Source organism: Thrips palmi, unplaced genomic scaffold, assembly GCF_012932325.1.
Source record: "Thrips palmi isolate BJ-2018 unplaced genomic scaffold, TpBJ-2018v1 HiC_scaffold_19, whole genome shotgun sequence".
In the NCBI taxonomy this organism is placed as follows: domain Eukaryota; kingdom Metazoa; phylum Arthropoda; class Insecta; order Thysanoptera; family Thripidae; genus Thrips; species Thrips palmi.
Window position 1 is genome coordinate 8,775,129 of NW_023144628.1, and position 25,817 is coordinate 8,800,945.

At 59.4% G+C, this 25,817-nt stretch overlaps 2 protein-coding genes across 6 annotated transcripts in view; one reads left to right on the forward strand and one right to left on the reverse strand.

Annotated features, from left to right (window-relative positions):
* LOC117646022 (dnaJ homolog subfamily B member 6) overlaps positions 1–21,607 on the forward strand; it is a 64,278-nt gene extending 42,671 nt beyond the window's left edge. The window contains exons 1-6 of one of the 5 annotated variants that reach the window (XM_034386645.1): positions 16,676–16,834; positions 17,302–17,395; positions 17,480–17,589; positions 18,424–18,606; positions 18,699–18,960; positions 19,055–21,607. In XM_034386645.1, coding sequence (XP_034242536.1) covers positions 17,331–17,395; positions 17,480–17,589; positions 18,424–18,606; positions 18,699–18,960; positions 19,055–19,154 — 720 coding nt within the window. In that variant the 5' untranslated portion in view covers positions 16,676–16,834; positions 17,302–17,330 and the 3' untranslated portion in view covers positions 19,155–21,607. Of the gene's footprint in view, positions 1–16,675; positions 16,835–16,873; positions 17,044–17,187; positions 17,212–17,301; positions 17,396–17,479; positions 17,590–18,423; positions 18,607–18,698; positions 18,961–19,054 lie in introns of those variants that run through there. The other 4 variants (XM_034386650.1, XM_034386647.1, XM_034386649.1 and 1 more) reach the window with 4 other exon arrangements.
* Positions 21,608–22,283: 676 nt separating this feature from the next.
* LOC117646011 (four-domain proteases inhibitor-like) lies at positions 22,284–23,607 on the reverse strand. The gene is made up of 3 exons (XM_034386630.1): positions 23,455–23,607; positions 23,050–23,249; positions 22,284–22,662 (listed from the first exon to the last, which is right to left on the reverse strand). Exons 2-3 carry the CDS (start codon positions 23,246–23,248, stop codon positions 22,631–22,633), a joined length of 231 nt encoding a protein of 76 aa, XP_034242521.1. The 5' UTR covers position 23,249; positions 23,455–23,607; the 3' UTR covers positions 22,284–22,630.
* Positions 23,608–25,817: the final 2,210 nt, after the last annotated feature.

Genomic DNA, 25,817 nt, shown 5'->3' on the forward strand with positions numbered 1-25,817 from the left:
GGGCGGGGCGGGGCGGGGCGGCAGTCAGTGGGTGCGGCAGACCGCAGGGCGCGGCGGCGGCGGGGCGCTCCAACCACAACGACGTCTCAGCGTGCGCGGTTCGTCGCGGTGTGCCTGCACTGCGCACCGAGCCGAGGACGCGCCCGACGCCACGAAGTGGGTCCGCCCCACTGCGAGGACTGGCAGCGCCACTGCGAGAACCCAAAGCAGGGGCCGAGAATGCTGCGCGGCGTGTGCTCCATGTGTTCGCGTGCGACGCCGTGCGACGCCGTGCGACGCCGTCCTGGAAGCGATGCCATCCAGAGCACGTCACCGTCGTCCCCCTGGACTCGCCTGGACTCGTGCCCCGCCGGGCGGCGCGGCGCGGGGCCCCCGACCTCGCGACCCTCACGTCGGCCGCCTGGGCCGGCGCACGCACGTACGCCGTGGACGTGCGCCGAGCGCCGTGCGCCCCACCAGAAAGAAACGCGATCTGGCCGATGTTTTAAAGTGTCGCGGGCAAGTGACTGGCGGAAGCAGCATCGGCGCCTCCTCTGCCGGAAACAGGCCGCCGGACGACGCTCTGTCTCTCTCGCACGCTGACGGGGCGCCCCGTGAGTGCGAGAGAGACAGAGCGACGAAAGCGCTGCCCGGAATTCCTGGCCGGGTCGACGGCGCCGCGACCAGTCACGTGACAGGGCAATGGCGGCGCGGCGCGGCGTGCAGCCGAAGCCCTCGGTGTCGTCCTCGGCGACGGCCCTCTCCCCTCGGCTTCGTGCCGCCCCAGACTCCAGCCGCTCCAGCCCGGCGGCGTGACGCGTCCTGGAAAAAGGCGCGGGAAACAAAGGCGCCGTTTGGACGGCCGGCGGTGGCGGCTGCGGCGCGTCGCCGCGCACGCCGTCGACAGCCTGCCGCCGCATCGTTTGCATCGGCTGCATCGCATCGCGCATCCCTGATGAACACGTTTCCCTCTCCGTTGCAGGTGATTACGTCGTCGACGCCGTCCTCGCGCTTCCGATGACGCCCGCCGCGCCCGCCCCGCGCGCCGCCTAGGCCAGGCCCAGGCCTTCCGCCCTCCATTATCCCGACTGCTGGCTTCGTTCAAGGTTCGCGTGTGAGAGTGAGAACGGTGATCGGTGTGCGTGCGTGTGGTTGTGTGTGAGAGCGCGCGCCTGAACAGCGAGCGTCTGTGTGTGTGTGGGGGGGGGGGGTATGTGTGTGTTACATAAAAGCGGCGACAACCGATGCGAAAAAGACACGTGGGCCCCGTTGTCTTCTTCCGGCCGTTCCGCCGTTCCGCCGCGCCGCCGCGCCGCCGTGCCGGGCCATGGGAAGCGGGGCACTTGTTGACGGAAGGAAGGCCGCCCGGGCCGCCTGCGCGATTACTGGCTGCCGGCGGCGGTGGCGGCGACCTTCGGCTCGACGAGGAGCGCGCCTCCCCCGCCGCCACGCCCCACCAAGACAGCCGGCCGCGAGGCGGACCCGCGGCGGGGCGGGGCACCGCGTCGAACACCGGCTCGCAATTTGGAGCGATCTGCCGTCGCCGCAAAGGCCCTCTGGGTGCCTCCCTGGCGGAGTCGCTGGCGAACGACGGCGTGGGACTCGGGGGGCCTCGTCGGCGACCCTCGGCCGTTTGACCCGAACTTGAACCGAACGCACGCACGGGGCCCGGTCGACCTTAGACCACAGGCCGCGGCGCACGCGAGCCGGGCAAAAATCGAGCCGCGGGCTGATTCGTCGCACTGTCTCTCTCGCACACTTAACGCCACATGAGTGCGAGAGAGATAGACACAGCCCGCCACGCCACCGTCGTCGCGCCGCGTCGCGCCGCGTCGCGCGGAGGCCGGTAGCAGAGCCGGCTTGTCTCGCCGTCGATCGTCTCCAAATACCCGCTCGGTTCGAATCGGCTTATCGCCAAACAGCAACAAGAACACCAAGAACAGCAACAACAACGAGCTTTCCCTTTAAGTGCGCCATTGTTGCGTCCGTATTGTCCCACCCGTGTTTGAACACATCTCCCCCCCCCCTGCCGCATCTCGCTCGGTCTCTGTTGCCCGCATCGCGGAGGATCAGAGTCCGCGACGCTGTTCCTTCCCTGTTCTCCGTTTCGCCGAGGGGTTCGCTGGTGTGGAACGATTTGCTTATACCAACCACCACCACCGTCATTTCGAGGTGCAGGATCTAGGTCTCGCGTGTCGCTTGGTGTGTGTGCGGATGTGTGTTTGTGTGTGGGTGTGTGTCCCGAACCAGACCTTCTGGGAACTTGTTTGTAGGGACTGCCTTGTAGTACAAGTGGTACACGAGGGCCTCGCGAGGGACAGCCATTGGGAATGCAAGTCGTACTGCGGTTCGTACTCCCCCATGGTCCTGGCGCGCCCTGCCTCGGAGAGAGAGAGAGAGAGAGAGAGAGAGAGAGAGAGAGAGAGAGAGAGAGAGAGAGAGAGAGAGAGAGACGAGAGCAAGAGAGAGATAATCATTTTCATAACACTCCTCTGGGCCGGGGCACCGGCGTCGTCGGCAGCTGCGCGGTCTAAATTGTGGGGGTTATGATTTGGCCGGGCAGTGAAAGCTAATCTTTTGTCGAGGGCTTTAATATGGTAGCCACGCCGTGCCGGGCCCCTGTCGAGCACGTTTTTATCATTGTTGTTCTGGAGGGGGAGAAGAGGTGGGGGCAGGCTGGCGTGCAGGGCATTGCATCGCCCGGGGCCGTTGCATCGTATTATTGCCTCTAGTGCGAATGGCTTTTTACGGGCGGCCTTGGGCCCCTTCCACGCCACGGGGGCCCTCTGGGGCCCTCTGGGGTCACCGGCGTGGCGTGGCACGGCGTGGCGTGACACCGATTGGCATCAAAATATCGACAAATGCAGGCGGGGGATGGGGGGGGGGGGGTGCACGACGCGCAGTCCGCCGACGGCGCTGAGAGCGGCCCGCCGGTCGTAACTTGCCGACAGTCGTGGACCCTTTCGCACCATTGCAGTGCATTGCGCGGTCCCAGTTGGCTATGGCTATCCGCGAAGGACCGGCGGGGCTCTAAGGGGCAGGCGGTAGTGCAAAAAAAAAATAAAAAAAAATTTGACCTAAAGGCTTAAAGTTGGACTGAAAGCGAGGGCAGCGGGAATGCAGTGTTGTTCCCCGTTGGCTGCCTTTGGCAGCCTATCGGTTCCCCGCGGTTCCCGTCGGTCCCCTGTCGGTTCCCACGCCCCGAATGGCCGAATGGGCACTGCCGCTGGGCGCGTCCCGTCGTCCTGTGCCATTCATATTTACGGCGCCGTTACTGGCAGGAAAGAAAAAGAAAATCGCGCGCAGAAAAAAAGGCGACCGGTTATACAGCGAAAGGTCCTTGTCTCGTCTCCCCTTTCCCCTTCGGAAACAAAATGTCGTTGTGGCAACAATGACAACTGCGGACTAGCCCCGGCAAGCCCCGGCAAGGCGCGGCCAGCCCAGTCCGTTAATGAGGGCGGTGGTGCGCTGCGCTCGGCTTGGAAAGCATTGTAAGCGCGTGCATTGTGCGCGCCTGCTCGCGTCTGCTCAATATTTATTGTTGCACTTTTTTTTACCGGATGAAAGCGCCAGTGCCGTGCCGGCCTGCAGGGCTGCGTCCACCGCGTCCACGCTCCGCTTATCTCCCAGCTCTGGTTGTTTTTTGTTTTGTTTGTTTTTGTTGTTGTTGTTGTTGTTGTTGTCCCGCGGTCGTTTCGAACTTCCGCGCGCGCCCCTTGCGGTGTGTCCAACAGACCGATCCCGGAGCGTCTGTCTCGTCGCTCTGTCGGTGTGGTGGCGTATCCCTGATGGGTGCGAGAGAGACAGAGCGACGGAACGATTCTATTCGGAATGAGACATTGCCAGATGCCCTTTTCGTGTAACAGCAGCAGTGGCGGCGTGGTGGGGTTGAGGAATAACAATTTTACTTTTGCCGTCGTTTATGTCAATTTTCACAAGTGTGATAAACGTTTTCTTGTTCTTTAAAACTTGCTCAGGATTTTTTTAGTTTAGAAAACCCACACTTGAGTGTGTACTGGCAGATGGCTTGCCATGGGTGCCGCACAACACAGGCCTCCCATGCGAGTGTCACACGCGCACGCACACAAACTCACATTCACACACACACAACGTGCATGCAGCACACACCTGTGCACAGTGGAGGGACACACACACACACACACACGCGCGCGCGCGCGACCGGTTCATATTCGATCCCCTGCACAGGCACCGCGGCGGACCGCGCGGTCGTCCGGATGACCCGGTGGGACCGGGTCGGTCTCTGTGCGGCGTGCGGTCCGTGCGGTCCGTGCCGTGTACGACGTCCTGCCCGGGGAAAAGCTGGCCGCCGGTTTCTGCAAACGGCGACGCACTGCCACACGCATTTCCGGCGCGCTGCTTGCGTTGCTGCACCGCTGCGCCGCTCCGTGCTCCGTGTTTGTAAATTCCTTTTTTCCCCCTGCGAAGCCGAGGGCGAGGCCGGATCCCCAATCCATTACCGCCACTTAGGCCGGTCTTTGCGCCGGGCCCGGCCGGGCCTCTGCGTCGTGACCCCGCGGGGCCGCACGCAGCACACACGCAGCACTCCGTCTCTCTCGCGCCCCACGGCGCGCCCCACGAGTGCGAGGGAGACGGCGCGACGCAGGCTCCGCTCCACACTCGAGGCTGTGCGTGCATTTTCGCGGCGACGTCGTCATTATGCGTGTCTGCCGTTTTGTCGTGTTTCTTTTTTTTTTTTTTTTGGCCAATTTGCTCCATATCCGTCTTAACGAGGATCACCCGATGCAGATTTGCGCGTCGCGACGCGTCAGTCTGTCCGTCCGTCCGACCGTCGTGGGAACGCGACGCGCCCCTTTCAGACTGAGAGTCGTTTCCGTCTCTCTGTCTCTCTCGCACCTACGCGGGGCGCCCACGAGTGCGAGAGAGACAGAGAGCGACTCTCGGAACGAGTGTACCGACGGACCGACGGCGACTGATGGTGCCTAATACCCTCATTACAGTCGGGTGGACGGGCGCGACAATCTCCTCTGCATCGCGTCGCGTCGCATCGCCGTGTTTTGATCCGTTGGCTTCGTCTCGTTTCCGCGGTGCCGCGTGGGCGCCCAGCAGGCCGAGCAGGCCGAGCCGAGGCGCATCTTGATGGCGGCCAGCGCGGCCCACTCGCAGCGCCGCGCGCCGCGCGCACCGGGGACTGCATCACTGCATGTCCGCGTCCGTGTCCGGCCAGTGGACTGACGCCCGGGACCACCAGGCGCCCCAAAACGATCTAGGATCAATTTTGGTCTATCCTCTTAAGTCAAGCGCCTTACCGGGACGGGGTAGGCAGTCCCGCCGAACACCGCTGCCCCCGGACTGCCTACCCAGTGTCCGTAGGGCGCTCTGCAGCCCGAGTTCACCGCGCCGAGTTCGTCGAGCTCCCCGTGAGCCAGGCGGGCGTTTCTCATCCAAAATCACGTCGGCGACGGAGGCCTCTTCGGCTCCCTCTGAAATACGAGGCACTTTGGCTGTTCTCCTCCTCTTCCTCCTCGTCGTCGTCGCGGTCCTCTTCGCGCTTCTTTACTGCGCGCGTACAGTGTTGCACCAACAATGGCCGTCCATAATGTTGGCAGAGAGAGAGAGAGAGAGAGAGAGAGAGAGGGAGAGAGAGAGAGCATGTGTGTGTTTAGGGAGGTGCCCGTGTGCTGTTTGCCGGTGGTCGTTGGATGTTGCTGCGGCCCAAAGATTGAATGCAGTAGTATAACCTGTCCGGAAGACAGGCAGTGCGGCCGTCGCCCTGGAACACCCCGCCCCGCCCCGCCCCGCCAGCACAGGCTCGGGGTTGGCGTCGGTGGTCCCCTAGAGCACGGCGCGGTGGGCCCGGGTGGGCCGGTGGGTGGGAGGACCTGCCGCGGGAAGCCCCCGCAAGGCGTGCTCCGCGATCGCCCGCCAAGTATTTTGTGGCCGTTTTACAGCGCTTTGTCGTGTGTGTGTGTGTGTGCGTGTGTGTGTGTGAGTGTGTTCATTTGGTGCGTCTAGCGTAGTGAAAGTGGCGACGATGACGGCTGTTTGGCTTGACATAAATTTGTCTGATTTACCCTCGCTGTCTCATCCTACACGCGCGTGTATGTGTGAATACGTGTATATGAGTGTGTTTTTGTGTGTGTGTGTGTGTGTGTGTGGTGTGCGCGCGCGCGCGTTCGACGGAAGAGTTGTCGCCGCGGGGCTGGGGAGAGAAAATTGTGCGACGTGCGTGTCGGGTCGGCCTGCCCCGGAAAAGTAGATCGAAATAACAATAATAAGAGGCAAAATGGCCAAAATAATAATGTCGGCGAAACAAGGAGAAAACGAGCGGAGCGTCTGGCTGGCTCCGCTTCCTCTCTTCGGCCGTGTTTCCTGCTGATTGCTCCGGGGGGTCCAGCGGGGCCGGGCCGCGCCGGGCCGAGCCGGTCGTATGCATTCGGCTTTTGGGAGGAACACTCCACTGGCAAAGCCGCACTGCCATTGCCGTTGCCCCCCTCCCCCCGAGAAAGCGGGCCCCGCGTGGCCCTGCATGGCCCGGCCTGCTTGGCCCGGCAGCCCCAGGGCCATCCTCGCCGTGGGCAGAGAGATCCGTCGCGGTGCATGCATGTCCACGGTCTTGTCCAGGAGAGGGATTTGCCCGTGCCGCGCCGCGAGTCCCTGCTTGCGCGCGCCGCGCCGCGCCACACCGCGCCGCCGGAACGGACCGCAACGCGACGCCCCCGGGCCCCAAGCCAATCTCTTTACTTCTTACTCTGCTGCAAAGACGGCGGCAGAGTCGGCTGGCTTCGGGGACGGGACGTGGACGTGAGTGATCGGTGTGGGTGGCGACGCGTGAGGCGCCGGCCGGCCTTCGCCAGCAACGCGCCCAGGGCGTCCTGACGAGTCCGATAGGGATCTAATAGAGCGGCGGGACTTGTAATCACCGCACGGCCTGCCTATCGCCCCCCGCCCGCCCCGCCCCGCCCCGCCCCGCCCCGCCCCGCACCAGTCCGCGCTCGCGATGCTGGATCGGAATGGTGAGCCTCTGGCCGCGCGGCGCGGCGTGCCAAAGCAAACGAACAGCCTGGCGGCCCGGGCAGTGCAGACACCGCGTGCAGCCTGCAGGCCTGCAGCGTGCGGCACCGCACCGCGTCGTAACCCCGGGAGCCGCGCCGCCGCGCCGCACCGGCCGACACTCATTGCATCCTGAAGTGCGCCAGCGCGCCAGCAGTCTCCGTCGCACCCACGCGGCCGCGCGGCACGCCCCTCGAGTGCGAGAGAGACGGAGGGAGAGTGCCGGCGGCGCTGCCGATAAGCGGCCCGGTCGTTATTCGCACGCCGGGACGCTGCTGCGGATAAGCGACACGTTTGGCTTGGCGCGGTTTTTAACGCGCCGCTCCTCCAAGGCGGTGAGTGGTGGGGGGGCGCGGACGGCCCTCTGTCTCTCTCGCACCGACTCGAGGCGCCCCACGAGCGCGAGAGAGACAGAGCGACGAAGCCGACTCTCCGGTTCAGTCGTCTGCTGCTCGCGTGGAGAAGCCGAAACGGATCGGGTTCGTCGTGGCGTATGTCTTCCTGCACGGCAACCTTGAAGGGTTGGAAGGGGAGAGGGAAATCTCCGCCCCTGGACGTTTTCTTCCAGTGCCCTACGCCCCCGACAGTCACAGGACGTCTGTCTGGCTGTCTGTCTGTGCGTGTGTCCGTCCGTTTGACCGCCGCGGCACCTGCGTCTTTATGTCCGTCTTGCTGTACAGCGCCGTGAAGCGGCACTTGCCCCGGCACTTGCAGTGGCCATCAGAGCCGACACCAGGGGCTTGTCGAACAGTGCTGCTTCTTGCCACTCACGGCCTGTTAGTGTGTCCGCAGCGGCCGCCATTGGCAGGGCAGGGCGCGGCAGGGCGCGGCAGGATGCATAGTACCCCCCCCTCCCCTCCGATCGGCATCGTCTCTGGCCTGGCCGGTACTTGGCCGGGCTGGCTTTTAACTTTCCTCTCAGCCGGACACACTCACACACGCGGCGTCCTCGTCGCGCGGCCACGTGGGGGTGCGAGAAAGATGAGCGACGGACCGATTTACGACGTCCGTCAGTGCCACGCCTGTCTGTCTGTCTGTCTGTCTGCTGTCTGCTGCCCGTCATCGCAAAAACCACTGCCGACGCACTTGGTCCATGTGGTGCTCGCCAGAGGCACCTCTTTGAATCGCTCCCGCTGTGGTCATGAGCCAGTGACTCCCCCAGAGGGGCTCCCCCAGCCAGAGGGCCTCTCCTCTGCCCCGGCCAAGCCGTTACAGTTAAAGCGCGCCAAGTGGCCCGCGCGGCGAGTGCGATGCGCTAACGACCCCGCATCGATTTAGAAGGCGGTGGCGGCGGCGAAAGTTTGGCGCGTCCGACGCGGGACGCGCCGGACCCAAGTGCGCAATAAAAGAGGGCGCGCGCCTCCGCGTGCACGTTGACGTGGAGGAGGCGGCGGCGGCGAGGCGAAGCCAGGCAAAGCGAAGCACGCCGCCAGCCTGTGTCGTCCTCCCACAAGGCCCAGGAGCAGCCGGGGGCAGCCTTTTGCCTCGTTTTGACAGCCATTGTGCACGGCGGACGGGCGGACGGACGGACAGACAGACAGACAGACAGACAGACAGCCTCCAGGCGTTTGGGCGTAACGTCCGAGCGTATTTCCAAGGAACCGCCCGCTTGCTGCAGTCCCGACCTGCCCTGCCAGAGCCAGGCCGTCACTGCCGCTGCTTGGGTGGCGTCCTGCTTCGCGGGGCGGGGCGGGGCGGCGGGGCGGTAAATATATTGCCACCTGGTCACGCGGCCACGGCGAAACTCCGATAAAATACTCCGGGAAAACACAAACACTCTGCATCCCCGCGGGGCGCGTCTGCCTGAAGCGAGGCCTGCAGAGCAAGGCCCGCAGCGCGCGGCAGCAACTCTACTTTTTGTGCGGCTGCTCCTCGATGCCCGTCTCGTGTTACCAGCTCGCCGCGCTGGCCTGCTCGATGAAGAGCCTGCTCCTGGCGGAGGCTGCAGACTCAGAGTCGTCGCTCTGTCTCTCTCGCACCTATACGGGAAGCCCCTCGCGTGCGAGAGAGACCGCCATCAGGCGGCTGCGGCGCACTGCGGCGTGCCGTGCTGCACGCCGACAGTGTAGAGGAGGGCGTGGGGCGCGCGGCCTGCGATTGGGAGTCGCGGACACGTCGCGGACAAGGGCACTGCCTGGAGGCTGCTTCCGAACCGCGCTCTGTCTCTCTCGCACCACTGGGGCGTCGGCGCCGTTCCGACTCGCTCGCACTGCCCGGCCACGGCGGCCACGGCATCGGGATCGGCGGCGCGGCGGCACAGGTGTGTGGTTACCTCGTTCTTCCCTGTACTTCCGGATCCCCGTCCAATGCGAAATGAGGCCCGCGTGTTCGGGCTTCCTGCACGCGTGTGTGTGTGTGTGTGTGTGTGTGTGTGTGTGTGTGTGTGTGTGTGTGTGTGTGTGTGTAGCGGGCAGTATCCCATTGGCCACGCACGCGAGATTATCATTCGGCCCGCCTATTCGCTCCCCCTCCCCCCTCTCTCTCTGTCTGATCGCGTCCCGCTGCATGCAGTCAGCGAAGTGTCTGAGGTGTGACAGCAAGGCGCTGACCCCGGTCCAGCCCTCTCTCTCTCTCTCTCTCTCTCTCACGCCGACACGCGGCTTTGGCGCGCCTTGGCTCTGCCTCCGCCACGGCGCCGTGCTTTCGACACTTTCGACACGCGAAACGCAACGCGCCTAGACGGCATACGACGCGGTGCAGCAAGACGTCCACGGCGCTCTGTCGCTCTGTCTCTCTCGCACTCACGCGGGGCGCGCCATGCGTGCGAGAGAGACAGGGGGAGCCTCAAGACGCGAGGCCGCGCGAAAATCCCGCCCCGGATTGAATTAGCGAGGAATCGCCTGCATTCGCATGCACTGCATTAGCATTGCAGCAACCGTTCGGGTGGCGTTCCTCGCAGACTCGATACCGTCTTCGCGTTCGTCGCGGTCCGTCCTCTCCTCTCGGACACGCCCTCTGGCGCCTTCCCGGCGAACGCGGAGGGACCAGGGAGGCCGTTTAGCGCTGCGAGCGTTCAGCCCTCGAGCCGCGACGAGGCGGCGATAGCTAAACGCCTTGCCGCCGAAATGGAAATGCATTCGCCGGACACGGAGAGCTGGCAGCGCGTTGCGCCGCGTATTGCACTCCGCGCCCCGCGGTGGATGCAAATGACTGCAAAACGGAGTGCAATCCTGCAATCGGCTCACCTCCTTCGCCACCACTGCTAAAACGCTCCCCGCCGCCCGGCGCCGAGGTGGGGGGGGTACAGCAACCTTAATCGGAACCGAACAAAAGTCTTCATTTCCTTGGGCGTGGTCGAGTCGTGGCGCGGCGTGGCGCGGCGTGGCGCGGCGTGGCGCGGCGCAGCGCCCAGGGGGATTGGGGCTTACACTCACACCGCCGCCCCCGTGCGTGCGTCTGTGCGTGCGCGTGTGTGTGAGTGAGTGTGACTGCAGCCAGACAGGGGAATGACCCTCCCGACTTATCCACGCCGTGCGTGTGCGTGTCTGGCTCTCTGATGAGTCACGCGTGTCTGTCTCTGTCTAGCCCGTGGCCGTGGCCACTTACTCCCTCGTGGTGGTCGTCGCGGTCCGGATTGGGCCGTAAAACGCCCCCAGTGCACTCATTCCGGGAGCAGCTTTTCGTCGCTCTGTCTCTCTCACCCCTTCACGCGACGCCCCGCGAGTGCGAGAGAGACAGAGCGACGACTCTCGGAATCTCGGTACCCCGGCGGCCTGGCCTACCCGCCACGGCGACGGCGCCACTTGTCCGAAATCGTCGCGCCGCGTCCCGTTGCAGCCGGAGTGTTGGCACCACTGCAGTGCGAGGGAGACGGACTGCTGGCGCCCATGCACTTGGCCTGCTCCGGTTGTCCGCCGTGTCTCTCGGTCTCTCAGGCGATTATGCTTAACTGGACCTGGTGCCGGACGCACGCACGCAGTGGGGGCACGCAGTGGGGCACGCAGTGGAGCCGAGCCAACGCGACGCGCGTGAGTGACAGAGTGACTCACCACAGTCGGATGATGGACCTGCCTATTCGTAACGGTCCGGCGGGTGCAGCAGAGTGATTCCAAACCGCCGTCGCTCTGTCTCTCTCGCACTTCCTCAGGCACCCAATGCCACGCGCGCGTGCGAGAGAGACCGCTGCGACTGCGCCATGGGACTGTCGACTCTGGTGCAGGCGCGCGGATCGGGGATGGAAAACAGGGGGGCTTTGCTCCAGTAAGTAGACAACTTTCGCGCCCCCGCCTCCCCCTCTCTGAGACCGTCTCTGGATCCGCCGCTGGTGACACGCGCGTCCAGCAAGTCCAGCAGGTCGTCGGCCCCGCCGCGCCTTTTTGCATCCGTGCCTGTGCCATTAATTTGGCCTGGCGCGCTACTAGTTAGGCGGGGCGCTAGTTAGCCGCTAGACAGACGGCACGGCACGGCGTCTACTTGAACTTGGCCCAGGCGGCGCAGGCCCTCACATTGACCCTGCCCCAGGCCTTCTGGGCCTGCCCTACGCCTGAGCCCACGGCCGAGCGTGCGTGCGCTCATCAGCGGACCGCTTTTCAACAGTAGCCAGGGCACAGTGGGCCAGAAGACCGGTGGCGGCGGCCGAAACTCTAGACGCGTTTTGAGCTCCAGAGTCGGTAAGCAGGACTCGAACCGAACGTGTGACCCCACCAATAGATTCCTCGTTCGGAGAGCAACCCATTGGTGGGGTCTCACGTTCGGTTCGAGTCCCAGTTAGCGACTCTGGAGCTCGAACCGCGTCTAGAATCCTGGCCGCCTCCACCGATCTTCTGGCCCACTGTGCAGTGTCTGTCTCCCTCGCGCCCCGACCCGACGGTGCGCCAGTCGCCAGTGCGACAGAGACGGCCCGCGACATTCCGGCGCTCATTGAAAGGACGCGTGCGTGTGAAGCTTAATTGCCAACGCGACTTGGTATTCGCCGCGGGGTCAACGTCCACCCGCCTCCCTAGTGGCGCCGCGCCGGGACACTTTTTCTCTCAATTCGGCTGCTGAGTGGCCAGACCGCCAGACTGCCCGGGGTCGGGTGCCGTCCGTCGGCGCCGTTGGCACTGCCGTGGCCCGACGCGGTGTTCGCATTGTTGCGCCAGGGCGGCCGGGGCCTGGACGGACAATCATCGCACATGATGACGATGGATGGGCCACGGCCTAGCCCCAGCGTGGCGGCGTGGCGGCCTCACCCTGCAGCCCGCCTCTCGGCTCTCTCTCTATCTCTCTCTCTCTCTCTCTCTCGCACTGCCGGCGCGCGCCGTGTCGGTGCGAGAGAGAGACGGAGCACTGGAGTGGGTGTGCTGGTCGCCCTGTCAGCGAGGAGGGCGCGGCCGGCCGGCCCATGGGGCTCGCGTCGCTTGCGTCGCTTGCGCAACCCGTCCAGCTAGTGAGTGGTTCTCTCTCGCACTCGTGGGTCGTCCCGCGGAGGTGAGAGAGAGAGAGAGAGGGGGGGGGGAGGGGAAGCAGCTGCGGCGTCTTCATTCATCTCTGGAGCGCGCGGCCCGGCCCACTCCGTGCTTCCACTTTCGACTCAACCGCCGAATCGGAAATTTAAATTCCCTCCTCCGCGGCCGTCCGAGTGCAAGGCGTGGACGACGGCGCGGACGACCTGCCGGGGCTTAACGGCACGCAGGCTGACGCTGGCTGCAGCAGGTGACGCGTCGTCACGCCTCGAGGGTCACGCGACGCAGCGACGCACGCACGCGTGACGGACACGGGCAGCGCTGCACCGCTGCGCGTCACAGCATCACATGCTGGCCGGCCAGCCGGTCGCACGGACGCCACCGGAGTGACCGAGTCCTTGCGACCGGCATGGGAAAGAGGTGCTCTGATTTGAATCGGCTCGGGCGAGGGGGGGGGGGAGGGGTAACCGCTTGACCGCTCCCAGCCCAAGGCTCACTTGTCTGTTAAAAGTCATTGCGATACGGTGTGGCTTGGCAGTGAGGGGCACTGCGCTTGCCTCCAAGCGGCAGGCAGGATACGCGAAACCCCACCATTTTCCTCTCTTTTGCTCTCCTCTGCTCTTTTCTGGGACCAAGTACCAAAGCACGCCCATGCCCGTAAAGTCGCCCGCGCGTCCCACCTGACCCCGACCGCCGACTCCAGCCCCCCTTCCCCCTCCCCCCTCCCCCTCCCCCCTCCCCCCTTCCCCTTGACCCGACTCCCGCCACCCGCCCGCCGCTCTCTGAGTCTGAGGCTGCCATCACTCAACATCCCGTACAGGTCCGACGCCGTTGTCAATCCGTATAGTGTGCTGCCCGCCCACCCACGTGCACCCCCCCCCCTCCTTTCTGCTTTCGTCATCTCGATTGGTAGGCAGATGCGCTTGCCGCTGCACTGCTCTCTCCCCCCCTCTCTCTCTCTCACTCTGTCGCCCTCTCTGACGGCCGTGACCGCGGCAAACGGCGACACGGTTTCGGCCCGTTTCGCACCTGTCATTCTCGGACACACACGGCCCAGCGTGAATGCGCCGCCGTCGCTGCAGCTGGTCGATAGCCGCCTCCGCCCTGTGGGTCCCTGTGGCGGGGCGGGGCGGGGCGGGGCGGGGCGGGGCGGCGGTAGGGGGTCAGCTGGAGTCCCCCCTCTCCCTTCCGGCGGCAGGCCCGGCAGGGGGCAGGGCTCGGCGGCTCTGGCGGCACATGGTCGGGGCCCGGCGAGGCGATAGCGCGGGCGGCCCGCGATAACGTGTTGAGCCCCAGTGCAGTGCACCAGAAGCGCCCCAGTCGTCGCCGTCGTCGCCGAGCCGGGAGCTTCCTCGGGCGGGCCGTCGTCGCGGTGGTGTTGTTGTTGTTGTGGGTGAGTGGCGCGACCTGTCTCTGCAGGCGTGTGGGTGCCTCCAGCTGCCTCCAGCCAGGCCTGCCCCAGCGTGTCCGGCTTGCAGTGGCGTGGAGCGTGAAAACGCGTCGACCACCTCGCCCACTGCCGGGCCGTGCCTGGACTTTGTCCGCCGCGACAGCAAGCCGCCCTCCCGCTGCAGTGACGCATCGTGGGAATGCCACTTTTGTTGTTGTTGTTGTTTTTCGGTGAAAGCGGCGGAAAGCGGCGATGAGTAGTCGGAAATGTGGGTCATGTCACGTCATGTCATGTGCGTTGCGTGCGCTGTTTCGCCTCCTCCTGCTCGCGAAGAAGGGGTCGCGTTCGCCACCCCTATCTGTGCAGCAAATGCATCCCCGATAGTGTAGCGGCGTCCGCGATGCCCTTGCTCAGCCGCGCCTAGCAACCACACTTTTCCCACCCCGTCGTGGCGGCGTTCGAACTTCGAACGCATTGCGAGAGTTGCGCACCCAGTCGCAACACTTCGCAGCGCGTCGCAGCGCCACAACAAACGCCTTGTCCGTTGACCCCGCGGCGCCCCGCGGGGCCCGCGCACTACTTCGAGGCCTCGAGGAGCATTAGCCTGCTCCCCCCGGCAGCCCTTGGAGCCTTCGTGCCGCAGTCAAATCAGTGGTCGAACACCCCCGGGGGCCCGGGGCGGCGCGGGGCGGCGCGGGGCGGCGGGGTTGAGGGCCTCGAGGTTCGGCCGGCTGACCACCGACCGCCAGCCCGCCACTGCCCAGCACGGCGACGGCTACTTCCGCGTGTGCTTCTTGTTCTTGCCGGGGTGAACGTTCGCGCGGCTGGGGTGCGCGCCCGGGAAGGGGCTTTTGCTTGACGTGTCTCGGACGAAGGAGGGGGGGGGGTGGCGTTTATTGACGCTTTTCGCCCACGACGCCGTCCGTCGCGGAGTGTCCCGGAGCGTCCCGGAGCGCGGCGGCTTGACATGGATTGAGGCGACCTGCCGCCGGCCCGGCCCGGCCGGGCCGAACGACTCCGCGAAGTGTCTCGGTCTCTCTCGCACCCGCACGGGACGCCGCGCGAGTGCGACAGAGACAGTGAGCCTGCCGCTGGCGTCGGCCGCGTCGGCCGGATGAGCGAGCGGGCGTCCCGTCCCGTCTTGACCAATTTGGACGTCGAAGTCCCTCTTCCTCCGCGGCGTGGCTGCCACGGCTGTGGCTTTCGAGTGCCGGCGTTCGTCGTGCCGTCCGCCGCCGTTCCCGCCAAGCGTTTAGTCTAGTGCACCGCAAAAAAAGAAGAAGCACGATGTCGCGGGGGGAGGGGAGGGGGACTTTGGCGCCTCGGCTCGGGATTGGAACACGAACACGCTTCGCACCGCTTCGCACCGCTTTGTCCCGTTGGTGCGTGACGACTTGGCGGCGAAGCAGCGTCGTTCCTTCCCTTGCACCCCCGACCATGGGACGCAGAGCCAGCCATGTCCCTCGTGGAGGCAACAGAGACAGAGCGACCAGACCACAGTGCCAGTCCAGAATCAAACTCGGTGTTCGTTTTTAGAGTCGTTTTCTTAAAAACTTTTTCAAATAAAATTGCAAAGTAAAATCTTCTTTTTAGCTAGTACTTTTTTGTGGTTTGCGTGCTGTGGCGCAATGAGGGGTCAGTGGACCAGTTTGCGAAGTCGCCGGCCACCCGGACCTTCTCCAACGGCGTGGCACGGCGCGGCACGGCACGGCACGGCGCGGTGCGCGAGCCCCACGGGGGCCTCGGCTGGCCGGGCTGGCCGGGCCGGCGGCCCCCCTTTGACTTCCCTCTCAGGCTCACTTACCGTCCGCCCGCGGCTCGTGACGCACGTACAGCCGGTGTGCTTCCACGTCCACGTCCGCGAGCACGCCGACGAGCACGTCGCGAGGCGAGGTGCACTCGACCTCCCTGCCGCCGGCCGGGACCGCCGCGGTGCGCCGGGACGGAGGGCCCTGCCGACGCCGACTACTGGACGGGGCAGGGCTGCCTGCTATCCTCCAACGAGGTCGTTGGGTAACGTGTCCCTTTGAGTCATTGTCACCATTGTCGCCGCGCTCCACCTGCCCGCTGCAGACCGATTCCGACAGTCTCTCTCGCACTGCAGGGCTCTTATGGGCGCGCGAGAGAGACAGAGCGACGCTCGGCGCGGGGCTGCGCGGGGCTGCTCGGGGTGAGGGTGTTATCCTGCCAGACTGCCAGGGCCAGGCCCTGCCAGACGCATGCCACGGCCGGCACGGCTTGCACAACCACCTGCCAGGCCATCAGGCCGAGGGCGGCACTGCGCCAGCCTGCGCCAGCCCGTGCCTGTCGCAGCGAAGCGGCGAAGCGGCGAAGCGGCCAAGCTAGCAGCGCCCGTGCACCCCTGCACGCAAGGGAAGATTCTGGAGGGAGCGAGTCTAGCGTGCGACGAGGACAACAACACATCGATCGGTCGGCCTCGTCGCTCCACGTCAATCACCGAGCGCCGCTCACTTAGCGGTCGGCGGGGGACTCGACTTTGACTTTAGACTCGTGCATCAGGACGCGTGCCACCAGTGCGACGCCATGGCGGGGTGCACCCCGAGGGAGGCCCCCGAAGGGCCGTGGGCTGCCCTGCCCTGCCGGCCCCCCTCCGCTCTTCCCCTTTTCTGCAAAACGCTCTGACGGCTGACGCTCCCCGTCCCGGCCCCGGCCTCGGTCCCGCCCGGCAGACCAGACAGGTGTTGGAAGTCCTGCCCGGTTCGTAACTGATACGCCAAGACAAGCAAGCGGTGCGGCAGGGGCAGGGCAGGGCAGGGCAGGGCAGCGGGTTTGGCGGGAACGGGAAGGGGAAGCACCCTCCCCTTCCCCCTCCCCTCCGCGTGCCCAGTGGCGCGGTACGGCGCGGGCGCGGGGTGGCGCTGCGCTTAGCTGCGCTGCGCGGGCACACCAACAGAGGGCGGTTACGGCGGTGGCAGCCCGTCTCCCTCTTCCGCGTTGACGTTTTTGTTTCCCCGTTCCGGCGATTCGACTTCGGCTGCCAAATTCCCCGTGCGTTGGCGGCCCGCCCTCGCCGTCAGCCCGCCACACCGTAAGTCGCCTGCCCCACCGCGGAGGCCTGCCCTGCGTCGCGGCCACGGCCAAGGGGTGGTTTACGCTGTCACTCTTTGAGGTTATGTTGCTATCGATTGTTATCTTCCTGCCAGCGCCGTCATTGCCGTCGCCCGACAGTGTGGGCGTTTGGCGGGTCGTCGTACCCTCGCGTCATAGTGTAGGAGTGTCGCGTAGCGGGCCTGGCGGGTGCGTTGTGCGTTGCGTAGCCGGTTGCAGAATTTGACTCGGGAGGGGTGCACTTTCTGCTCTGCTGAGGGGCCGTGGGGAGGGGTGCCATGGAGGACATGTCTTTGTTGACATCCATGGTGACCCAGTTGCATAAGTTCTGGTGTCCACATTTCGACCCATTTCTTGGTCCCTCAGCGTTCAGTTTACTTTGATGGTGTAGACTCTGGCCACTTTTGAGTGTTACTAATTGTATTTTGTTCTTTTGTCTGTTTTCAGTGGTCCATTGATCGAGCTTGGCAGACACAATGGTTGACTACTACCGCATTTTGGAGGTGCCACGAACAGCGTCAAATGCAGAGATTAAGAAAGCGTAAGTTGCCTCTTGACATTTTATTTTATTTTAAGTGTTAAGTGTTTGTTTACAAACAGCATTCCAATTTTCCTTTGTTTTTAGATATCGTAAACTGGCATTGAAATGGCATCCAGACAAGAATTTAGACAATCCAGAGGAGGCTGGGCGCAGATTTAAAGAAATATCAGAAGCTTATGAAGTATTGTCTGATGGTGAGTTGGACTCTTCTTTAATTAACTCTGTGAAATTCCTCTAGGATGTTTTCTAAGAAAAAAAGTCACTTTCCACTGTGTACTGCCAAACACTATCATGAGCATTGAGAAACATTTGACATGCTTCATCAATTTCTGAAGCTAGTGCCGTGTAAAATAGGGAAAAATAACTTTCTCCAACACTCTTCTATTTTTGTTTCATATTTTTTTTGGTAACCAAAATTTGTTTCTGGCACTCACAGACTCTAAGAGGAAAATTTACGACAGGCGTTTGAGATCAGCTGAAAGGCCGATCCCAACTGCCAAGCCTTCCGCTCGTCCTTTTGCAGCTTTCCGAAACTATTTTGAGTCACCCTTCCACCGTTTCTTTGGTATATTGTGCAATGTTCTTGTGTGATGTGTGTCGTTTGGAATCTTTGCCTTTCCTTCATTTTTATCAGTGTAACTTTTAAAGCATGGTTTTAACAGGTTTTTAATCAGTTAAAAGTACACTCTGTCTAGATCCAGAGCAGACACCAGATATAATAATTACTGTCTTGGTTGTTGTTTTCTGTTTTCTCTCTATCTTTGTTGTGTTTTTTTTTTTAAATCATACCCATGTTTTTATTTAAAATTAATTAGAAGTGTATTTTGAATATTTTTGTTTATATATCTGCTTTACTTGCTGAATAATCTATAATCCTCAGACCAATATGTGGTTTGGTTTTGTTTTGTTTAATTACATGATGCTCATCAGTTGCACGAAACTTTTACAGTACTGTAAAGTAACTGAATAGATTCACCAGGTGTGTCAAAATATGCATCTTCACTAAATCTTTTATTCTTTTCTTTCAGAAAAGAAACGCCGAGTGTATGACCAGTATGGCAAAGATGGTCTGTTTGCTAATGATAGACCCCGGCGGCCAAGGCACCATGAAGAAGAGTTTGATGTCTTTAATTCTTTCCCATTCATATTCCGGGATCCTGAGGATGTGTTCAGGGAATTCTTTGGTGACTCTCCTTTTGCTGGTTTTGGCGGTAAGATAACATTTTTTTGATTCCCGCTTATTGGCGTGTTTTACTGACAATTGTTGAAAAACTAAACTTATTCTGTTTTGTCTTTTATGTAGGCATGAATGGACATTCACACCATCGCTCAAGAAATGGACATCACCGCAACTCTCACCCATCAAGTCACTCATTGAGACCTTTCTTCGACCCATTCAGCCTATTTGGCATGGGAATGGATGGAATGGTGCCTGGGGGAAACCCACTGGGTGGTTCCTACACATCATTCACCACAGCATTTTCTAGCATGGGTAATGGTGTTCCTACTAAGCAGACATCAACCTCAACAAGGTTCATCAATGGGAAAAAAATCACCACAAAGAAGTAAGTCTGACATCATTAATTTATCTTGTTTGTCAAACAAAATGAAAATGTATATAACTTTCATTGTAACTTAAATTTTATGTTTCTCTTGTAGGGTTGTAGAAAATGGGAAGGAGACTGTGGTGACTTATGAAAATGACATCCTCACATCCAAGACTGTTAATGGAGTAGCACAAGCCATTGGCTACAGTTAAGTGAGCTGCCATTCCACAAAGAAAATTAATTGGAACTGCTATTTATGGCCGTAACTGCCCTCAGCCCAGTTCCACCAGTCATTATTTACTACCTATTTACTTTTAGCAAGAAATAGAAAATTATAAGTGTATCATTCTTCTTTTCACCTAATTGAACAAAATGGCTGTTGGCCTTTTGGAAGAAGTGGCAAAATTTTGAGTAGCTCAGTCTGTTAATGTGCAGCCCAATATTGCTGTTGTTAACATGTTAACATATAGTTGATTAAGCTTGGTTACATTTATTCTGTTAAAGAAATTGCAATTGTTGCGTGCTGGATCTCATCAATGCTACCTACTGCCTCTTACCATCAAGTAATGTTCAGACTGAAGGGTAGGATTTAAATATGAAGATTTTGCAGGGATATGTGATGTGTGGTTGATGTGTGAGTGTGGGTCTTCACTCTGATAAGATAAAGAAAGTACGAACGACTGCTGCGAGTTTGTTTGTAAAGTGACGAGTGGAGTTTTAAGTGTGCGGGCAGTTTGTAAGCAGTTTATAGTGATGACAAGTGTCAGTGGAGAGTGATTGAAAACATAGTGTATACTTAATTCTGTGTCTGTTATCTACATGGTTGACTTATGTGGCTATTTTTAACACTTTTACTTTATCTATTTTTTTCTTTTATTGTCATTTTAAAGAACACAAATTTAGTTTCACTAAAAAAAATTACATTAATGTGTTATAGGGTGGTACAGATTGTTTTGAATTTTTATAAGAGTGAAAAATGAAGACATTTGCAGTTTTCTGAATCTTACTTTTTGATTTAATGTTCTGCAGCAGTGGCGAGAAACATTTCGACTTAATGTTCTTTGAGTTGTGGCAGATTTCCAAAATACTTATCTTTATTTAAGATAGTGCCAGGTTTGTCTTGTCTACGTGTTGTAGTCTAAAGTTGATGTTGATGGTTGTCTTTTATTATTTTATGATAACACCTAATCAAGTTACTCTTACTTTGAAGACATACATTCCATTGGATTTATCATCTAGTCTTACTTTCAACTATCCTTGTTACAATAATGGATTTCAGCTTCATTTTTAACTCGTAATTTTATGCTCATTTAACACTAGCGTATTCTACAATTTTCTTAGTCACTGAATAACTTGTGTTGCCAAATTCTTCATTAGTTACCTTCAAAGATGTGTAGATGTATTGTAATAGTTGATGTTCTGGCAATTTGTCAATCTGCCTCAAATCATAGAATGCTGTATGCTGCAAGCACTTAGCTGGGACTTTGTTGAATTCGTTCAATTTTATTATGTTCTTTCATGTTAAATTGTTGAAGGTTGTAACTGATTTAGAGCACTGAATGTATTCATTGTATCCATTTAAGCTAAATTGTTTTACATGTATACGGAAGTTGTCTTTCTTAAACTGTTGAAGATGCGTGCTTCCTGAGCAGCATTCAAAGTTGTGTTGTGTATTTTTTCTGGTTGTTAAAGCTTTAAGCATTAATTATGCCCCTTTCATTGTCATGTTAAATTTTTGTTTCATCGAAAGAAACAAACAGAAGCTTATTTTGAAAGGAATATTGTTGGTAGTTTTGATGTGATACTTAAATTTATCAGGTCCCCCTGTTTGCCATTTCCATTTGTCACAAAAACTCTAAATTTTATAGAAATTTGTTCAATCCTTTTTGTTGCAATACTGGCATATTATTAGCTTAGCTCAAAGCTTATTTATTTATTGTGCCATGTAATTGCCGTTCTGATGTCTTCACCATTGTGAGCACGTCATGTAAACACCTTTAAAAAGTGATTGTAGGTTTGTAATGCTGCAAATATCACAGTTGATGTTTGAATCCTGCTATCCAATATTCTTATACATCTTAAAACTTGTTGTATGGTTGAGTTTGATGCAATGATGACTTTTTGAGAAGTCCATTACTTGAATTCGTTTAGTGGCAAATTTAATAGCATTTCCTCCTGTTGAAATTCTTAATTTTATCTGAACTTCTGTTTTATTCTTGTTTCCGTGTGAAAATGACTGTTTTAAGAAAAGTGTTGCTGGTCAAAAGTATTGTTTTCTCCACTGTAGAAGTCAATATTCTAGTGTTTTGTCTATTTTACTGTAAGTTTTGCTGATGTGGCTTGATTTCTGGGACTTTGTATGTCAAAGTCTGTTCACTTTATCGAACATTCTCGTTTCATGTTCCAGTTGTGCCATGTTTCTGCAACATTGAATTTCTTCCCTAGTTCTCCATTTGTTTTACTCATTTCCTTGAAATTCTGTAAAAAAAAATCTATAGAAGGTGTGTCCATACGATGTGTTTTATGTATTATTTATTCTGTAAGATATAAATACCTGAAGAAATATTTCAAAATTATATTTTTGATTTCATTAGCTTCTGTGTTGTACAGTTTTATTGCGTAAAGTAAGGAACGAAAGCGATTAAAGGAGTGAAAGCTAAGCCAATGTGTGCCCCTTTTATTTCCAACCCAAGTAACTCGTAGCTTCCACGAGTAATGGCTCAGGGCCAGACAGGCTAGACGAGACAACGGCGCGTCATGCGCCGTGTGGGCAGGCAGCCCCTCGTACGTCTGTCGTCGCTACTCCGCGCTCCGCGCATGGTGGCGAGGCGAGTGCAGCCCCTCGTGCTCGGAGTAGCGACGCGGCGGCGTCGACAGAACGACTCGAGGCGGTGACGTCACGCGGCGTGCTGCGGCCGCCTGCAGTGCCTGGAGGCGAGGCTGAGGACGGTGGGCTGCCTACCTACGCGGCGCATGCCCACAGCATTCCATGTTTTCGCCAGAAAAAGGCTGCTTAGGGCCGAAATGGGCCTCGAAATAGTGTCAGAAGTCATGAGGGAGTCCTCCAGCACCACATACTCGAGTTTGGGCCATTTTAAATTTTTTGCCCAAAAACGGAAATAATCGACCATTGCATATTGGTCTGAAATTCATATGAAACGTTGCTATGGGTCTAAGAAACAGATGTCCGGTGCCCAATGGTCTTTGACGCATTCTATTTGGTGTGAAAATGACTTTTTCCGTGACGCTAGTTGTGTTCTAGTGCGGTGAAGAGTCTGTGGGCGGTTGGTTGCCTACCTTTCTGGGGCAGCTAGGAAAAATGCGAAAGGAAAACGAACGACTTACTGGCAGCTTTCCCCGCTGTTTATTCGATTCGCAAATAAATTAATTACACTCTACATAAATTAGAACATTTATACACAGATCACGAAAAGAGAACGAACGTAACGGTTCTCTTACACTAAAAGTCAGTCTTGATTCGCTTACTACGGTACAGTATTTTACATTTAATCAAGGTACACTCATGATTTGGTAGGCCGCACACGCTGTGGCCTTCACTCCGTTTCACTCGTGCCACCGACTCGGCAGTGGATCACCGGGCTCGTTGCTCGTTCGGCGGGGCGATGTCTGTGGCCGCACGCACTGGGAGGCGTGGCGTGGCGTGGCGCAGTGCGGCGGCAGGCATTTCCTAGCACGGTCCGTACTTGGCTAGCGACAGAGCTGCAACGCAAAGACGAAAAAAATGAAAAGTCAGTCTTGAGCTTCAAAATTATCAGTTTTCCGTAAAAGCTATAGGCCTACGGAATAGTAAACTCCAAAAGATTATTTTTGACATTAATTTTTATTAAAATTTATAAAATTTTAATATTAAATTCAGAACAGCCCTAGAGGCCAACACTCACCCACCTATTGCCCTAGGCTGATTTTCCAAAATTCTGATAGTTGTCAGTCGTCTGCACAGCTAATAATCACTACACTGAGACAAGGTGGTGCCCAGAAACTGAGCGACTAAGTCGCCCGCGCCTAACCTAACCTAACCTTACCTAACCTATAGGTAAGCCTGTAGATTGAAAGTCGAATGAGTGAAACAGTGTCGCTCACACTCACCTTGGCCCATCCGGGAGCTGCCCTGCGCGCGCGCGCACTCGAGCAGGCACTTGTTGGAGTAGGTCTGGCCGTCGGTGCCGCACACGGCGTTGAACTCCCGGGTGCAGCGGCAGGCGCTCGTCACGTCCAACAGCGGCGCCGCCAGCGAGCACGCCAGGCAGGCCACCGCCAGCACGACGAGCAGGGCGCGGACAGCCATCCTGGCGGAGAAGAAGAACCACGTGGTGAAGTACGACAGGACAAAAGGAGGAAAAACGGGTGCCCCGGGTGGGGCTCGAACCCATGCACACAGCGCCACTTCACGGGAGATCAGACGGTACTATCGTCACCTTGCCCTCCCACACGGTCCAGATTGGTAGTTGATAAACGATTCAGTTCAAGCGAGCGACGTTTGATTGTTAGTACCTTACTGGTTGAACGGGGCTAATGTGGATAGGGAGCGGCGAAGTGCGGCAGAATGCAGCGAAGAGCGGCAGAATGCAGCGAAGTGCAGGGGTGTCTGGTCTGTGACGCTGGGGGTCTGGGACTGGGTACCCGCTCCGGGCTGCACTGTCTTTATATAAGCCCGGTGGGTGGGGGCCTGGCTGCGTGGCCGAGTGGCTGGGCAGGCCAGGCAGGCCGGGTCGGCGATCCAGGCCGGCCGGCGTCTCGCTGTTGACGGGGGCCTCGCGGGGCCTCGGCGTGCGCCGCCAGCTGAGCAGGGCCAGCAGGGCCAGCAGGGCCCCGGGGAAGCCCGCCGCCCGCCGATCCAGACGCTTCGTGAGTCAGATAGCCGACATTTTTAGATTCCAAACAAACCAGCGGCCGCCGCGCCGCGCCAAGCCCACCTGCAGCAGCGCTATCTCTGCGGCGTGCTGCGGCGCACCGTGACCTCGGCGGCCCGGCCCGGCCCATCCGAACCATCACGGCCCTGCAGCGCCCTCCATCGGCGACCGGCAGAATAGAGCAGTCGTTCCAGAACGCTCCAGAACGGAGACCCACTTACGCCCAGAGCCAGCAGGGCCAGCACGGCCAGCACGGCCAGCAGCAGGACGGCGGCTAGAGGCTGGAACGCTGAAGCGGCGGCGAGGTTTCGACAGTGCTCGCGCGTTCACCGAGGTGGCCGCCCGGCCGCACGCTTCCGTCTGCAGTCCTTTTCCTCGTTTGTTCGAATCCACGAGTGTGTGTGCGTCTGTGCGTGTGTGCGTGCCGTTACTCAGGTGTGCCTATTTGCACGGCGGGTGCAACGCCCTGGCGGGAAAGTGCCGGCACGTCACTGGTAGTAGTCACCGGCACCACGCGCACCACGGACCACGTGGTTGAACAGGCAGGACTTTCTGCCCGGTTGCCAACCTGGTTGTCTACCTGGTTGCCTGCCTGGTTGCCTACTTGGTTGCCTGCCTGGCTGCCTGCCAGTCAGTGTGGGAGCTCGACGCGGGCACGCCGACGTGACTGCCACCGCATGCACCATGGAGGGCCCCGCCATGGCCGCGGACGCGTGTGGCGAGCTGCCGAGTAGCCGCGCGTCAACACAACCTCACGCCGCGCCACGCCCCTCCCCGCCTTGACCAGGGTCCGCGTCTTTCTCCTTCCAGAACGTTCAGCGAGCGCGTCTAGAACCGTCCTCGCGCCTCGCACTGCGGTGGCGTGCGGCGTGCAGCGCGCGACGCAGGGCAGGTCGGGTCGGGGAACCCTCGGCGAGCCGGTTGCTCGGCGGTACCGGTACCGGTACGCCGGCAGGGACGCCACCAGGTCGAGGCCGCTCGTGTTGTCGTCTGGCCGTGACGTCATCGCCACTGCGTGCGTCACTGCGTCACGGAGTGCAGCGCGCGGATGACGAAGACGCCCCGGGCGCGTTTCAAAGCCTGTTAAAGTGGCAAAAATGTGCCAAATAAAGATCGCGGCTGCCAGAACGGTCTGAATGAACGAACAAACCGCCACCGGCACGGCACTCGCGCGTCCAGCAGCTCGGCCACACGTAAGGCGACAGCGGTGACAGCGAACGCTACTCCGACGGCCGAACGTTGAACCGAGCGAGCCGCCCCTGGAACCCCCTCAGGGGCTCGCACAATAGGGCCCGGCTAGGCCCGGCCAGCGAGACACGAGCCGACCCAGCCAGCCAGCCAGCCAGCCAGCCAGCCGCCACTCCCGCGGTCACCCGGGAAATTACAGCATTTAGCGATAAACCGGGGTCTGTGTCCTGGTGGGGCGGGCGGGGGCGGGGCGCCTCTGGGCCAAGTGGACCGTCTGGCAGGGGGAGGCCGGCAGGCCGGCAGGCCGGGGGACTGCTCCACTTGCTCCGCTTGCTCCGCTTGCTCCGCCAGCCCCGGGATCAACCCGTGTCATACTGGATTGCGGCGCGTTTTCTATTGCGACGCGGGCCGCCCCGCCGAACTGCCGGGCGGTACTAACACTAGAGGGGCACAGTCGGCTGGCACAGTGGACGGACTCGGAACAGCGCCCGCGTCGCTCTGTCTCCCTCGCCTTGGGCCGTGCCGTCGGGGTGCGAGAGAGACAGAGCGACGGGGCACACTGTTCGGAATCGGAGCGCGGCGCTCGAAAAAGCCAAGCCGCTTCCTAATTGCCTCGCTGGCCGTTTGCCGTTTCAAGCGAGCGTCTCGCGTCTCGGCCGCTTGCAGTGCGGTGCCCTGAAGGGTGCCCTGAAGGGTGCCTTGTGTGGCGCTAGGCCCTCGCCAGCGACGGCCACGGTCGGCCCAGGCCTGGAGAGCCTGGAGAGACTGGAAAGCCTGGAGAGCCTGGAAAGCCTGGAGAGCCTGGAAAGCCTGGAA

What these genes read in the sequence shown, in the direction of transcription:
- LOC117646011 (XM_034386630.1), bottom strand. Translation starts at nt 23,248, where the DNA reads ATGGCTGTCCGCGCCCTGCTCGTCGTGCTGGCGGTGGCCTGCCTGGCG. An exon ending in CAGCTCCCGGATGGGCCAAG is followed by an intron (nt 22,663 to 23,049) that starts GTGAGTGTGAGC and finishes TTTGCGTTGCAG; the next exon opens with CTCTGTCGCTAGCCAAGTAC.